The sequence below is a fragment of the Cygnus olor genome, chromosome 2, assembly GCF_009769625.2.
Source record: "Cygnus olor isolate bCygOlo1 chromosome 2, bCygOlo1.pri.v2, whole genome shotgun sequence".
NCBI classification, from domain to species: domain Eukaryota; kingdom Metazoa; phylum Chordata; class Aves; order Anseriformes; family Anatidae; genus Cygnus; species Cygnus olor.
Genome location: NC_049170.1, coordinates 71,619,557 through 71,634,992, shown reverse-complemented (window position 1 = coordinate 71,634,992; position 15,436 = coordinate 71,619,557). Strand labels below are relative to the sequence as shown.

Below are 15,436 nucleotides of genomic sequence, written 5' to 3'. Positions count from 1 at the left end.
ACTGAAAGGACCTCTCAGTTTCCCAAGGCCGTGGCTCAGAAAGCCATACCAACACTCAGCCAGCAAGGACCCTCGTGCAAGCAGGGTTGGGCCACAAACGCTTTCCCCTTGCCCAGATATTAGGCAGAGACTTTGGAAAACAAACAGATCACGTTGGCAAACGTTCTCCATTTATTTATTTCGGGTGTTTTATCAGACAAAAACCACAAGTCAGACGTCTTGGTGGATGGCTGGCTACAGACCCCCAGCTTTCCTGTAGCTCTCCAAGTGCCCCTGCACGAGGCCTGAAGGACCTGGAGGAGCCCCCTCTGCCCCCAGCTCTGTTTCTACCCGGGTCGGGGTCAGACACACAGCACGAATGCCTGGCTGTGCCCCCCCGCCTCAAAATGGCACCGGGCCGGTGTACGGCGGGCGCAGGTCCGCGGGGAAGACGACGGTTTTATGGGGGGGAGCCCCCTCCGTGCCCCACCGGCCGACAGGTGCCGGTGCCGGGCCGGGCCGGGGCAGCCAGCCGGGCTCTCTGGCGTCAGGAGGAGCCGCTCGGTGCCGCTCTTTCTCCCCCGAGCCTCCGGCAGGCAGCAGCCCGTGTCTCACAGCCACGTGCTTCGGGACAGCGGCGCCGCCACCACCGCCCCGGACGGGGCCCCCCGGCCCCGCACCGCGGCTCCCCGGAGCGGCGGGGAGGAGGAGGAGGACGAGGAGGAGGAGGAGGAGGAGGAGGAGGAGGAAGAGGAGGGCGGTGTTTCCCTGCGCGACGCTGCGGCCGTCGCCCTGCCGCCGGCGAGCGTCAGGCGGAGGGGGGGGCCCGCTCCGCGCCCTTCCCCTTGCCCCCTCGCCCCGAGGATGGCAGCGCTGCCCGCAGGAGCGGCCGGCGGTGTCCCTCCTCTTTTTTTTTCCGGCGGCGGCGGCTCGCTGTCGTGTGGGAGGAGGGCAGCGGGGATGGACTTGATCTCCCGGGCGTGCTGCTGAGGCGGCAGCACAGCGCGCCCGCCGCACAGACAGCACCCGGCAGGGCCGCGCCGCGCCGGGCAGGGAGGGACCGTGCCGGGGGGCTCGGCGTTTCTCTCCCCCCTCGCCCACCCGCACCGACACGCGGCCACCCTCCTCCTCCTTCGTCCTTTCATCCTTCTTCGCCGCCGTCCCCCCTCGCCCGTCTCCCGCCGCGGCAGATGCGCTTAGGGCCCCCGCGCAGCTGGGACTATGGTGAAATTTCCAGCGCTCACTAACTACTGGCCCCTCATCCGCTTCCTGGTCCCGCTGGGCATCACCAACATCGCCATCGACTTCGGGGAGCAGGTAAGGCAGCGGAGCCGAGCTGGGCCGGGCCGGGCCCGGCCCCGCCGCCCTCCTCCGGCTCCCCCCTGCGCTCAGCCCGGGGGCTGAAGCTGGCTACAGGGAGGGGGACTTTTATCTATATGTATATATAATACATATTTTTTTCTCCCCAAGATTATATAATAAATTACATAATGTGTTCGGCCGGGTCTTGCTTTATTTATTTATTTTTTATTTTTTATTTTTTATTTTTTTTCCCTCTCCTTTCCCACCGCAGCCCCAGCGCGGCGATGCCGCCCGGCGGTGCCGCAGCGGCGGGATCCCCCGTTCCCGAAAAGCAGGAGACGGGGGGAGATGGCAGCCGGGGGGGGCAGCTCCGCATCCCCCCGGTATCGCAGGTGAAGCCTCTCCCCACCGCTCCCCTGGCGCACAGGGCCCCCGCCGTGAGGGAGAGCGGCATGCCGGGTGGGAAGCACGAATTATGTTTGGGATTGACGTGCTCTTGCCCCCTTTGCCCGAGGTTTTCCTTAAGGATGCTTGCTTGTGGTAGCATCGCGATGTAGAGAGCTCGCTGGTCGCTCCCTTGGGTGTTTATGACAGGTAAGGCCCCAGTCCTCTGGTCAGGCTGGAATGTAGGGGCTCCCTTTATAATAGGACACAATGCACTGACGCTTCTTCACAAGCGTTAAGATGGGCAGCCGCAGTAAGTATTGCATCTCGTACAGCTTTTTGCCTTGTCCTAAATCACTCAGTTTTGCTTAGAAGCTCTTTCTTTCTAACCAGAATAGGCACATGTTCCCATGCTTTGTAAGCAAAGATACCAGAAAATGAGTGTACTTTCACCAGTTTGTAACGAGGAAAATCGAAGGACAGATATTGCGGTAGGAAAAGCAGTAAACATCAATCATGTGTTTATCATGGCTGTCCTAATATCATTTTGCTCCCTTTAAATTTAAGTAAGCCATGATATTAAAAAAAATGCAATTCGATGCTTGTCTAACAACTATGTACTTTCCTAGTAAGCCAGTCTTCTATAAATCACAGCTGGGGGAAAACAAGGGAAACAAAAGGTAGAAACAACAAGGAAAACGGGGCTTAAATGCTGGTAACTATGTCATATCAATAAAATAAGTTAAATTGAAAGCAGTTTATTCAGCAAATGTGGTATGACAGGTGCATGTATACAGTTTACTTCATACAAGGTCAGCTTGGTTCAAAATCCTTGTCAAGCTCTTAAAAACGTCCCATCAACTTCAGGATGCTCAGGACTAGAATTTGAAAAATTAGCAAGTAAGAGATTGCAATTTTATAAATGAGGGCCCTTCTGTCTGACCTGGAACAAGTTACATGTGGATGTTACTTACCTATCTTATCTAACTTTTACAGCATTGTGAAGAAGATGTCTCAGAAAATGGTTTTTGTTTGATAGCCACGTAATAGGTTGGGATTGGCCCCTCCAGGGGAGTTGGGGTATCTGCTGTCTCAGATGGCTAGGTGGGTAGGTGCTTAATTAGAAAGGGAAAAAAACAGTGAGCAGGGAGACTCCTGCAGAAAACCTTTAGTCGGGAATGGAAACTGGAAAGATGATTTTCATACCAGTCTGGTGGGAGACTTACCTCCAAGGAAATCTGGAAACTGAGGCAGGGACAAGTTACTCCACATCTGAAGAGATCCCCTTACAGACAACAAGCACAGTAATTTTATTTTCCTGTATGTAATACAGGGAGTTATTTTTTATACCTGTAGGACATTACTATTAGACTTGCATCGCTGAAAATATATTGACTTGCTGAGCCAGTCACGTTTCTGCTCTCCAAAACTGTAATAATTTTAATAACAGGCCTGAATGGAAGCAACATAAAAGAATGGGCGTGCCAACAGATAGCTCTGAAAAGGCTACGGTACATCCTTCTGTGAATGTATGCTTCAGATAAAAAAGATTTCTAGGAATGATAATGGCAGCCAAATTAACATGAAGTGAAGTTACCCCGTCTGGACAATACTGTGAAAGAGACGGGAACTATAGGTCAGAAGTACGAGGTAACTGTAGAAAACTGGGCAGAGAACACGCCTTACTTGAAAAGGGAGAAAGAGGTGTTTAAAAATACCCTAAGTCTTTTAATAAGTTGTATTCATATATTGCTCTCTCAAGGGGGAAGAGTATTTGGAAGCAGGGTTCAAAGCAGAGCCTTCTTAACAAAACCTAATACTAGCCTGGGATTGAAAAGTGAGAAACAGAGAATCTCAGTTTTTTTACCTGGGAGACTTTTCTAGGTGTTGAACAGTTTTGTTCAACAGCCAGCATCAGTAGGAGGCTACCAGATCCTTGGTATGCTGCTGTCTCTAGATTTCTTGCTACTCTGAGGGAAATTTACAGTAAGGATATAGAATATTTGCAGAACATAGTTTGTGATTGTCATCCTTGCCCTATACGATATGTCTCCCATGACAATTTTGTTTTGTTTGTGGAAAGTCAAAAATGCTGGAGCAGTGCTTATGAAAACTGATAAGCTCATCTCTTGCAGTCTGTTCCAGCACCACTATAGCCAGTGAAACGTCTCCTGGTGACCCTCGGACCCTAATCCAATAACGCTTTTGGCCAAGGCTGTATGACAGAGTTTTTCCAGTCTAGTCATCTAACCTCATCTGTTCACCTCGTAAAACCTTCTTAGACAAATACCTGTTTGTTTTTTCTTCCTACCAGAAAAAGTACTCCTGATGTATGACCAGGTAAATCGCTAAAAGACTAGTGAAGTAAACCATTTCTAATCCATTTCCATGATTTCCTTCTGCAACCCATTTCCCTGACAATTTATGTACAGTACAACAAAGCTTTTCAGAAGTTTTCTGCTGAGAGTAAGGCCTTCAGGAAAATTATCCCAAATATTTTGGTTCAATTTTCCTTTTCTGCACAAATGTGTGCATGTATGTATGCACATGCAGATACATATTTCTTTATCTCCATGTATACACACACACAGATAAATACACACAACAGAGTTTTTCATCCAAAGAGCTTAACACCACCAGAAGAGAGATTTTCCCCTTCATTCTGCTAGTGAGAGCATTCAGCTCTCAACATCTTATTCCCAGATTCACTATAATTGGTTGCTGTAGATCAGAGTTTTCATTAAAAATCCTGGCTCCCATGGAAGATTTTGTTAGATGTACTTGCTTGGAAGTAAATAGATTAACTGCTCCCATGCGGTGGAGCGGAGCACAACCTCGAACAACTTACCCAGCAAATAACACTGCTGTTACCTATGAACTCAAAAATTTGTTACCACTTCCATTGATTTTCTTTTTAAAACAGTTTCAAAGCTGCTTACGTAGATTATGATGGCCTAATTTGTAATTTATGTATACATTTGCATTAGTGTTGTTATAAAGGGGAGAAAACAAGGTGCAAATTAGTTGAAAAACTTTCTCACAAGTGCACAGTCAGCCTTAAGCAGGATGAAATGCAATTTGCAAGTGTGGCTGATAACTGCTGCTCACAGAATGGCAAAGGACAGACAAGTAGCAATATTTTGAAAATAGTCTGAACCCTCAGTGCAGGCCTATCTGCAATTGTCCCTTAGTTATCCACTGAAACGGAAAGTTTCTTCCTTTCTAGCTACAATCACAGAATAATATAGCCAGGCCCTGAATCATTAATTTCAACCGATGTCACTAGCAGTTGTTTGGGCAATTTTATTTACAAACAAAACTATTAGGTATGCAGTATTATGCAGACATAATGTTCAGTGGCATGCAGCTCCTTGGAAACTAAAGCTAACCAAGCAGAGTCTGACTGCTGCTTTCTGCTGAGATGACAGCGTGTTCTTGTCCTGCAGAGAAGCTGCTGTATGTTACGCACAGTTCAGTAGCTGGGTTCAAACAGCCAAGCCATAAAGGAGGTGCTAAACATTTTAGATTTTTTTTTTTGCAGTAAGTGCTTGAAAAACAAACCTTTTTATTGTATTTGAATGGATTTCTTTTTTTGTTTGTTTTCCTCAAGAAAAAAAAAAGTGTTGCCAGAAAAGCAAAACAAGTCATGAATAATGTATCAAAAAGAATTAGTGAGCTTATCTTCTGTCCATGCCATTTCCAAATCTGGTAGGGGTTTAAACGTTTTGATTAATGCTTTATGAAGCTCGTTTTTGGGGTAAGTGTTATTGTCTGGACATTCAGAACAAGCAACTGGAGAGCTCGTATTCCCAGCTGTTCCCGGGGGATTTGGGCCAAGTTACGTAACCTCGTTGAGCTGCACACAGTTCACCTGGCTTTGAAGTGTGCACGAACACCTGCCTACCTGTGTGTCACGGGGACGTAACGAGAATTCGTGTTTCCGAAGTGCTCCGAGATGAAAGGAGCCGTGCGAGTGCAAAGTATGCCTGTTACTGCTGCTGTAAGAGGTCAGTGACTCATTTAAATCGTGTAGGACTTTAGTACTGTATAAACAAGGAACCCAACAAGGTCTTAATAATTGACGTGGACAGTGACTGTATGTTATTACCACAACCACAGTATTAGTATGGTACACTGATGGAAATGCCTGATTTGTTACAAATGAATGTGAACTAGATGATACTTAATCTTCTTAATAATTAATTTAGATCAAATTGTGTTGAAGAAGCACACATCTCCAGAGTATACCATCAACAGATGTTTGTTTTTTGTGTTTTGTTGTTTTTTTTTTTAATTTTAAGTTTCAGTGATAATACTTTGAAGGAATTCATTTCTCCTACAGAATTCACAAGTCAAATAGTCAGGGAAGCTCCTAAGAATGATTAGTGAGATACGTCTATCTTTTCTGTTCAAAGTGAGAAAATGCAAGTAAGACCTTATCTGAAGGTACCATATAGAATCAAAACCTGAACTACACATGCACAAAGTAGTAATTTTCAGTATTTCAACCTCAGCTGACTCCAGATTCTTTCTCTTTCTAAACAAAGCACCTTTAGTTCACTGTACATGCCAGCCTGAGCCCTATAGCCCTAGCTCCTTAACAGTCATCTGCTAAACACTGGGGGGGCGGTGGGGGTCAAGCCAGTGCTAAGTGGTCTGCAGACCACATGGACAATTCTTGAGTGATTAATTATGCTTTATGTCTACGTGAGTTGTGATGGGTGTTAGATATCAGACATGCTGGTCATACAGAGTACTTGCTGGAGTTTCACAGCAAGCAGGGCACGGTGCGATCTGGGAAGAAGTCAAAGATCTAATAAACCATTAGCAGATAAAAGCCCAATCTCAGCAATGCGTTAATGTTCTTAAAGGTAACAAGGGCACATACTCCCAGCACCTAAACCAATGCATATTTGCATTTTGTAGCACATAAGATAAAAATGAACAGGTAATGAAGAGCAGTGGGGCTGTTGAAGGTTTCGGACAGTACTAGAAATTGTGAGAATGAACCTCAGAATGAGGAACGAGTCCCCTGCAGTGCTCCACACGACTGTATTGCAGAATATATAACCCAGAGCAAGGATCTGTGATACAACTCATTTGTCAGTAACTTTTTTTTTTAATCCTACCCTCTTATTCCTTCACAAAATCCATCAGTTCCCTGCTTCCCACCCCTGTTGCTTTCCACATGGCTGTGTTAGCACGGTTATAATGGTTTCTCTGGGCTTTCTTAACACTTCACTGTTAAGAACTGGCAGGTTTTGTTCTTGGTGATGCCTGAGCATGTTTGAAGTAGTTGGCTAGCTGTGTAGCTGAAGAGCTAACCTATTTCCATGAAGGAATTGAAGGAGGGAGGGAGAAACAATCTCACTCAGCACCTGCCAGGCAGTTATGTTTCTGTGGAAGTTTAGTGCATCTCAGAAGTATGAATGCAGATGGCATTTGCCCAGTAGGTTGTTTTGAAATAAAACTTTTAGTCTGTGGGCTGGAAACAACCCTCCCTACCAGAAAATCAGCTGATGTGGTGGGAGACCAGGGGTATTTACCACTTTGCATAGTGGTCCCGAGTCCCAGTCCCTAGGGGAGAGGGATCTCTCTGGAGATGTTCTGGTCCCTCACTGGAAAGGGGTCACGTTGTGGCCAAGCACTTCAGCTGCTTGTTTGGGAGATAGGGCACAGCATCAATAAGGAAAGATGAAAATGCCCTGAGCCTAATTTTGAAACATAAGTTACAAAACTGAAATGTTGAAAGGGGTTTGAGCCACTGTATTCTGCATCATAGAAAGAAATCCCAAAAGTAAAACTTCTGTGTCTGAGTTAAACTGACCATTTGATTTGTTTTGGGATTTTGTTCATTAATTTTGGTTGCATTTTTACAAAAACAAGAAAGCCGATTTCTGATTGCATTTGGTTTGTCCTGAACTGATTTCTTTTTCATCTTTGCTCTTTTTGTTGCTGCATGGATAAGTTGGTGCTATATAAAAGCTTGTATGACACAACCAATCTTATGACTGAAGATAAGTGGTTGTTTTTATATGCAAAGAAGGCACAGATGCAAGGCTTCAGCTCTAAAAGTATAAATGCCTGCTATTAATTGACTTGCTATCTGGATCCTAGACAAGGCATTTATCCCTTTTTTTGTGTCAGTTTTGTCACTTCTAAAATTGTTATGTGTTTCACAAGGCAGTTACAAAGTTTATTCCTTCATGTTTATAAAACATGGATGTAAGCTGCTGTATAAATAGAAAATGTAAATATAACTGCCAACTCATGCAGAAACCTTGGTGCACAAAACTGAGCAATTCCAAACAGATTTTGCTTTGTAGCTACTTTCAGAAATCTGCGATGTTCTTAAATAACATGTATTACTGCAAAGCTCAATTCCAGTTTAAATGGCATGTCAGAACATGTGTTTCTGAAAAAAAAATACAGCAAATTTGTAATGACCTCAGATTTTAATGAGCTCATTTAAGTAGGTATTGGTATCTCATCCTTTCTGTACTTGGAAGTCTGTGGATTCTGGGGAGGGGGAAGCAGGGGTGTTAGTATGCAGCTAGAACATCAGATTACGCTTCCTTCTGCTTGCTTGATTTTCACCAGTATGATGTTCCTGTAGCTATGGTTTTAGACTCTGCTACTGCCTTTTCAGATAAGCTTTAGCCTGGGAATTAAAAAAAGAATGGCCATAAGAACAGGAGACCTGAATGACCCATGAACTTCAGTGTCTGAAACAGCAAAGCTCTGCAGTTCTCCATCTTCTCTCTGCTCTACGGTACCACTCCTGTGGAAGGTTTTCCACAGAATTTTGTTACCGTACTTTAAAGTTTGTCTGCATATGCAGTTTTTATTGACTAGTTCTTTTCTGATATACTACTAAATAAAAACACCTGCATGAAATGTTAACTAAGAATATTCAAGTTCCAAAGTATGGTGAAGCACAGCATTGCTATTTGTGAATGCTATTGATTTCCGTACCCATTTGAAATGCATGCTAGGAAAGGACAAAAGAGAAGTATTGGAGAGTAAACAGCAGTTAGCTAAAAATAAAGTGTAGTGTTACAATGGTATGAAACCATAGTTAATTATTTTCCCCAAGATGATGCAAATAATTCACTGTTTCTTATTTGGCAGGAGTGTTATTGCTGGAGAAAGAGTGATCACTGTTACCACTGTTGAACACTTCCAGGGATGGGGCATCCACAGTTTCTCTGGACAACCTGTTCCAGTGCCTCACCACCCTCTGAGTAAAGAATTTCCTCCTGACATCTAATCTAAATCTCCCTTCTCTTAGTTTAAAACCATTCCCCCTTCTCCTATCACTATCTGCTTGTGTAAAAAGTTACTCTACATCTTTTTTTATAAGCCCCTTTTAAGTACTGGAAGGCCACAATGAGGTCTCCCCAGAGCCTTCTCTTCTCCAGGCTGAACAACCCTAACTCCCTCAGCCTGTCTTCAGAGAAGAGGTGCTCCAGCCCTCTATTGATCTTTGTGGCCCTCCTCTGGACTCACTCCAACAGGTCCATGTCCTTTTTGTGCCAGGGGCCCCAGACCTGGTTGCAGCACTCCAAGTGGGGCCTCATGAGAGCAGAGCAGAGGGGGCACTCGCCTCCCTTGACCTGCTGGCCTCACCTCTATTGATGCAGTCCAGGTTACTGTTGGCTATCTGTTGAAAGCGCACTACACCAGAGCAGGTTTGTATGTTTGCTGACAGATACATTTGAAAGGCTTTTGGCAGGGAGGTGGTCCAGAGACCAGTGTCTTATTTTTATAACCTCTCTGTCAGCGAGTGGCAGCTGCTGTTTCTGTAGCCATGGCCAAGTAAGGTGAGTTGAGTTGAGTAGGCCTCGGGCAGCTCCCTGCTTGTTATGAAGATTTTCATTGGTGTGGCATACCAGTGTGCACCAAGAAGTTGGGATCCTTTGATCTGGAACCTGTAGCTCTGCAGATGAAAGACAGACTGTTGCACAAGTCCATTGTTACCATTCCCACTGTCACCAATAAAAAAGTGTTTAGCACATTTGAAGAGAAAATGAATAGTTAGCAACATTACAGGGCAGGAAGACACTTCACATTTTCAGTTCTGCAAACCTGGAATAAAATGTCGGTTACATAAGAGGAAATATTATAGATGCGAAGCATGTGTAGCTTGGACAAAAAAAGAAGTTTGATAGCCGTCTGCAGTTAACATGAACTGCAGTGTGATTGTGGAGGAGAGGAAACAGCATTAGCTAGGTCAGTGTTGTGGAGAAGAATGTGGCCTGGAGCAATGAGAGGGATTGAGGCAATTAAACACAATTTGGACTGAAAAGGCTTTGAGATAATTTTTCCAAGTAAAAAGCAGGAGTCATTCCATCGCATACATCACTTAGTTCAAAAATATGTTGGCATGAAGAGTGCTGGGCTTTAGATGGTGGTGACATTTTACATAGTTCCAAATTCACTGAATCACTGAAAGCAAAGACTGTTATGATCAAAGTAACATACTGCATGTGATAGGTCAAGCCTGAAGACCACATCTTCTGGTGAGGGAGACAGGCAACTTGGCAACTGTGTACTCCTCAAAGACACTCAGTACAATCTAGAAGGGCAATGCAGTTATGGACTGCTAGCATGGCCTCTTCCTAGTATCTTACACATGCCAAAGTAGAGTATGGAAAAGCTGCAACTCAGAGGTTCAGAATTTCTGGTATTAATTTCAGCCACTTCGGATTTTGTGATTATAATACAGTTTTCTTATGTGATAACATTTTGTTTTTCATACAACTCCAAGTTCAATGTACAGAGATGCCTTGCTAGGGAGAGAAATCAGAGTTACGTACTTAATTAAAGTATTTACTGTGAGATCCCTGTCATGTTCATTTTAGAAGCATGTAATGGGAACAGCACGTCCTTTGCTACCTGGGTAAGCAATATGCAACTCTGGGGTCTTGCTGACAGCACTGGGGAGAAAAAATGCAAACTGTTTGAGCTTAGCAAAATCCAAGAAGCTCTCCAGTGCAAAAGATGTGGAGTGTTGGAATTCCCTCAGTGTGGAAGTAAGAGAGATCTTACCTCTCCTTTTGCAATGGAGGCTTGCTGAGTGTTTCAAAGGCCTTAAAGGCATAGCTGCCATGAGAAGACGCTCAGCAAACACAAAGCAATTTTCAGGTCCTGTGATGACATAAAACACATGCGTTGCTTTCCAGCCTCGCGCCCTGAAAGACAATAGTCTTTCAGTTCAGTCCTGTGGGTCATTTGCCTTGCCTGGTTGTCTCTTAAATACTGAAGCAGTTTAGTTACATGGGTGTCAGCATGGCTTTGTGGCCAGATTGAAACCTGCAGTACAGCTCTTTACAGGTAGCTATAAACCTCTGTGTGACTCGGGCAGGCAGGGGCATCATAAAGAAGCCCTGTGCCTGTAGATTTCCCAGTTAATTTGCTGGTAATAGAAGAATGGCAAGGCTCAGAGCCCTGGTTCCAGTCTCAACCTCTGGAAAGGATGTGTGGGCAAGCAATTCTCTCCTGGTTTTCCTCCCCTTCAAACTCTTGGCTTTCCTGAGGGCTCACAGCACAATTGCCTTAGTCAGTCAGCACGTTTGGCCCTCGCCTTGTTATTAGCTTTTGTAGCTTACTCCATCAATCCATCCCACTTCCTCACCCACTCTGTCATTTTGGAAATGGCTTGGAACACTAGGATTATTTGCAATCCACTGACCATAACCCAAGAGACTGCTTAAGGAGGGGAGTTAAAACCTGCTACCAATGATAGCTGGCAGAGCCAAACATACCGTGAGATGTGCTTGAGAGGATAGTTGGTTTTCCCCATTTACTAGCACTAGTGCACAGTCTATGGGCTGCCTCACAGGTGGTGGGGAATAAATCTTCCAATCTGAGTGTTTGGATCATCCTCTCCATCAAATTTTAATTTTTGCCACCTCTTGCTCATACTTTTTTGAAGTCCCATTAGGATAACCCCAGTCCTGTAACAGTCACAGAGACGTCTCTGGCCATTTTTCTCTGCATTTCAGTAGCAGAAGACAACTGGTAACACTGCGCCCCAAATTCAATAAGACAGCACTATCAATTTCCCGTGTTTATGTTGAGTCATGACAATTTCACAGTCTTAAGCATTTGCTTTAGATGAGAAAGGAAGTCCAAGCCACAAAACATTTTTCAGATCCTTAAGACAGTGAAGATAGTCATGCACAGCAAGTTTTCTGTTTGCCACAGGTTAATAAATTTCTCAATTGCTTCTCTAACACGAAAGATACATACATATATAAATGTACATAGTGTCTTACTTGTGAGCATGAAAACACATTTATAGAAAAATTACTCACTAAGTAGTGCTAAGTACTGTCCTGATTACTTACTGGCTTATATGCAAGGCAAGGTGGTTACGGAAAGGGCGAGAGCTGTGCATGGAGCTATTTAGGTAATTTCACGTGTGCGTGGCATGCCCCTTACAGTTTGAGACACCTCTGATTACATTGCTGTTGTGGTGGTTGCATGTGCAAATGCAGCTTTATTTTTGAATAAATGGTTTTCTGCATGGATCTCACCTTTTCAAAATGTGACCTTGAGAGCACTCCTGATCACTGCACCAGTGTTCTTTATATACTTGTGAGCAGTCATTTTGCTTCAGAGCTTTTTATTTCAAAGCATGAAAGCATGACGACCTTTCAGCATTCACCGTCTTGTTCTTATGTGAGCTTTCTGAGATGCAGTCAATGGTCTACTGGTTAGGACACGCTCCAGCATTGTAAACATCTTTGGAGGAGCTTTCTTCAGCAATGCCTTCTGGATTTGGTATAAGTAATGTTTTTTTTTGTTTTGTTGTGTTTTGTTTTCTGCTGATAATGTGCAGAGGCCAATGTTTCTGTCCTTAATAAATTTATGAGAAAACACTGCAGGTAGCCTGCTTGACACTTTCTTATTTTAGGGTTGACCTATTGGTGAGCTTTGAATCACTGTTTGGAAAAGGCCTGTAGAGTTGTGGGCTAGCTTTTCCAGATCGTGGCTTGCCTTTTTTGTCACCTGCAAGATCCTACCACATTGTGGGCAGTTGTTTCACTAAAGAGAAAATAGCTAGCAAAGGCACAATCATTGCCTGAGGACTTAGTCAGGAAACCTCATGTTAAGCTGCATATATGTGACTTGAGCTCCGAGGATTCAGTCAGGCTTGCAGTAGCGTGCAGATGTGGAGCCTGTTGTATTTGGTGTATATCCACTAATTTAAAAGGGGAAACAGGATGAGGGAGTGGTAAGAAAGAACAGTTTAGATTAAGGGGGAAGCTGCAGGAAAGGAAAAAGCCTGGCAACTTGCGGTTCAGAGGTACCACAACATCCCAGAAGTCCCAGTGTCCAGCAAATACCTGTCTTAAGTCGAGAAAGCTTTTTACCCCCCCAAAAAAAACACTGAGATGCTTACATACCAAGTGGCTGCAGGGTCGTAGTTTCATAGCTTCTATCTTGCTAAATAACAAACTAGACATTTTTTCCTCCCTCATCCTGCTAGAAGTTAAAAGTAGACAAAGGAGTCTTGCCAGTATAAATTTAGCTTAACAAGAAGGCCATCAGGTTCTCTATGACCAGTACCAAGAAGAATGTTAAGCAATACAAGTCCAACTGGCGATAAAGGATAATCTGCACTGAACTGTAGAAATACATGGAGGAAAAATCATGACGCACTAATATCCTTGACCTTTTTTCAAGTGCTGATAATAATAGTAGCTGCACCTCAAAAGAAACCAATACACATGAATACGGTGATATCGAGAAGAGTTTGCCTTATCTCTTGAGAACTCTGAGTATGGAGCACTGAGGCAAGAAATAAGCAAATTGCCCATGTATTTCTACAGCCCGAAGAATAAAGGGTGTGACTTTTTTTAACTCTTAACAGGCTTATAGTATTGCAGACCCTAAACACTGTTTCACTTTGCTGTTGACACAGCATAGGGGGGAGTGATGCCTAAATAGCTTGGAATGATTACAAAAAAAGGATTAGTAGCCATGTTGCAAGAGGCTATTATTGCAACTTCTGGGAGTTGGTTTCAAAGTCAGCTCCTAGCCTGAGCGTCTCTCATTTGCTCTTCATGAGGAGTAGTGCCTCTGTTTCATGACATACAGCATCAAATACCTCTGCACTTCTTTCTGTTTTGACTAGACAAGATTCTATAATGCCCAAGTCTTCTGTGTCTGTCCCTTTGCTTTGCAATTCCTTTGTGAAAGAAAGCAAGCATCCCACTGAGAAAGAGAAATAGAATATAAAAATAGGGAGCCCTGCACATCATTCAGTCCTTTTTTCCCTTCCACTGAATCCTTGCATGGTAGGGCACAGATGTAGCAGTAACAGTCTGGCATCTGCAGCCTGCCAAGTTGAACCCAAAAGGATCGAGCATCCTCAGTCTCATCCTTTACCGCCCATTTTTGGCTTTTTATTTGCTTATAGATGTTTATTTAAAAGTGGCGGTTTGTGTTGCATAGCTTGGCTTCAGCTGCAGGCTGAGCACGCCGGCGCTGGGCCGGGCGGTGACGGCACTGGACAGCTCCTGAGTGCTTCAGTGCAGCCGCTCCTCTGCCGCCGCGCCGACCCCGTAGCATCACCAACTCGCTGCCCTGTTCTCCAGGGCAGTCTGTAATCGTCAGGTATCTGCTGACCTGCTCTCCTCTCCTAAATGTAATTTTCCTTTTCTCTGCCTTTTCCAGGGGTTTCCTCCAGAGTCTGTGCTTGCAGGCGTGCTGTCCACCGTGGTGACAACAGCAAGGTTCCCATTGCTCACCCCCTTGTAAATGAGAGGCCTAGCTCTGCAAGAGAAATGCTTAGCTTGCCATCTTTTTTATGTTTGCGTGCTTTGATTTGAGGTCTAAGCTAAGCTATGCCCTGGTATTTATCTCATATGAGACAGCCAGGCTTCAAGGTAGGAATGTGTGCTTTGCAGAGCTACAAGACTTTATCTAGCAAATGATCCATGTTTGCCTCTTCTTGTTCCCCAAAACATGCAGTTGCAGTACCAGGAAACTTGCTGTCCAGCTACCTTTATTCCTCCTTCCACATCACACCGCGCCACAGCCAGCTCTGGGTCAGTCTGGTTCAGATAGGTTTCCTCTCTCCTAGTCGGCATGTTGCAGTGCTGGCAAGACGTGGTATGACTGCTCTGCCACTGCCAGTGACCTGTGGCTCCCTCTTGGTCTCTCTTGGTTGCTTGGTTTGAACCCCTGCTCAGCACAATGCTGTGTAGGGGAAGCAGTGAAATTTTTCTCCTTGCATGCTGGTGTCTGATGGCATGTGGTAAATGCCTACTATCCTGACTGTTTTTTTAAGATGTTGCAAACGAAGGTCAGGGTGATTATTCTCTCACTAAGTCTTAAAGCCAATTTCTGGATCACAGACGAGAATAACATTGCATGCATTCCTCACATGCCAGCTCATCCTGCCATATAGGTCTCATTGCTGAAGCTGACCACTGATGTTTTCTTACCTGCAAGGTCAGAGATAAAGATGTTGAAGTACTGAAGGAATCTAATCTCACCAAAGCCTCTTCTGGATCACAGAGTAGTTCGGCTCTTTGGCGTATTCTTTTAGAAGCAATCCTTTCTGAAAACCTGGGAGAAGCATGTCGAAGTCAAATCATTTGTACATGTGTATGAAAGCATTGTGTGCAGCACTGTAGATGTCATGAAGTAGGTTTTCAGTACAGGTTTCAGGCAGACATTTATCATTGTGAATGTGTGCATCACAATTTCATCTTGAGGGATTTTGGAGATGTTTATAACCACTCTTAATGTTATA

At 44.5% G+C, this 15,436-nt stretch overlaps 1 protein-coding gene across 1 annotated transcript in view; it reads left to right on the top strand.

Annotated features, from left to right (window-relative positions):
- The first annotated feature begins 723 nt into the window (after window positions 1–723).
- The window catches only part of ANKH (ANKH inorganic pyrophosphate transport regulator), a 99,339-nt gene continuing 84,626 nt past the window's right edge, over window positions 724–15,436 (top strand). The window contains exon 1 of the mRNA XM_040550307.1: window positions 724–1,296. Within this exon, the coding sequence (XP_040406241.1) occupies window positions 1,201–1,296 (96 nt within the window). The 5' untranslated portion in view covers window positions 724–1,200. The remainder of the gene's footprint in view (window positions 1,297–15,436) is intronic.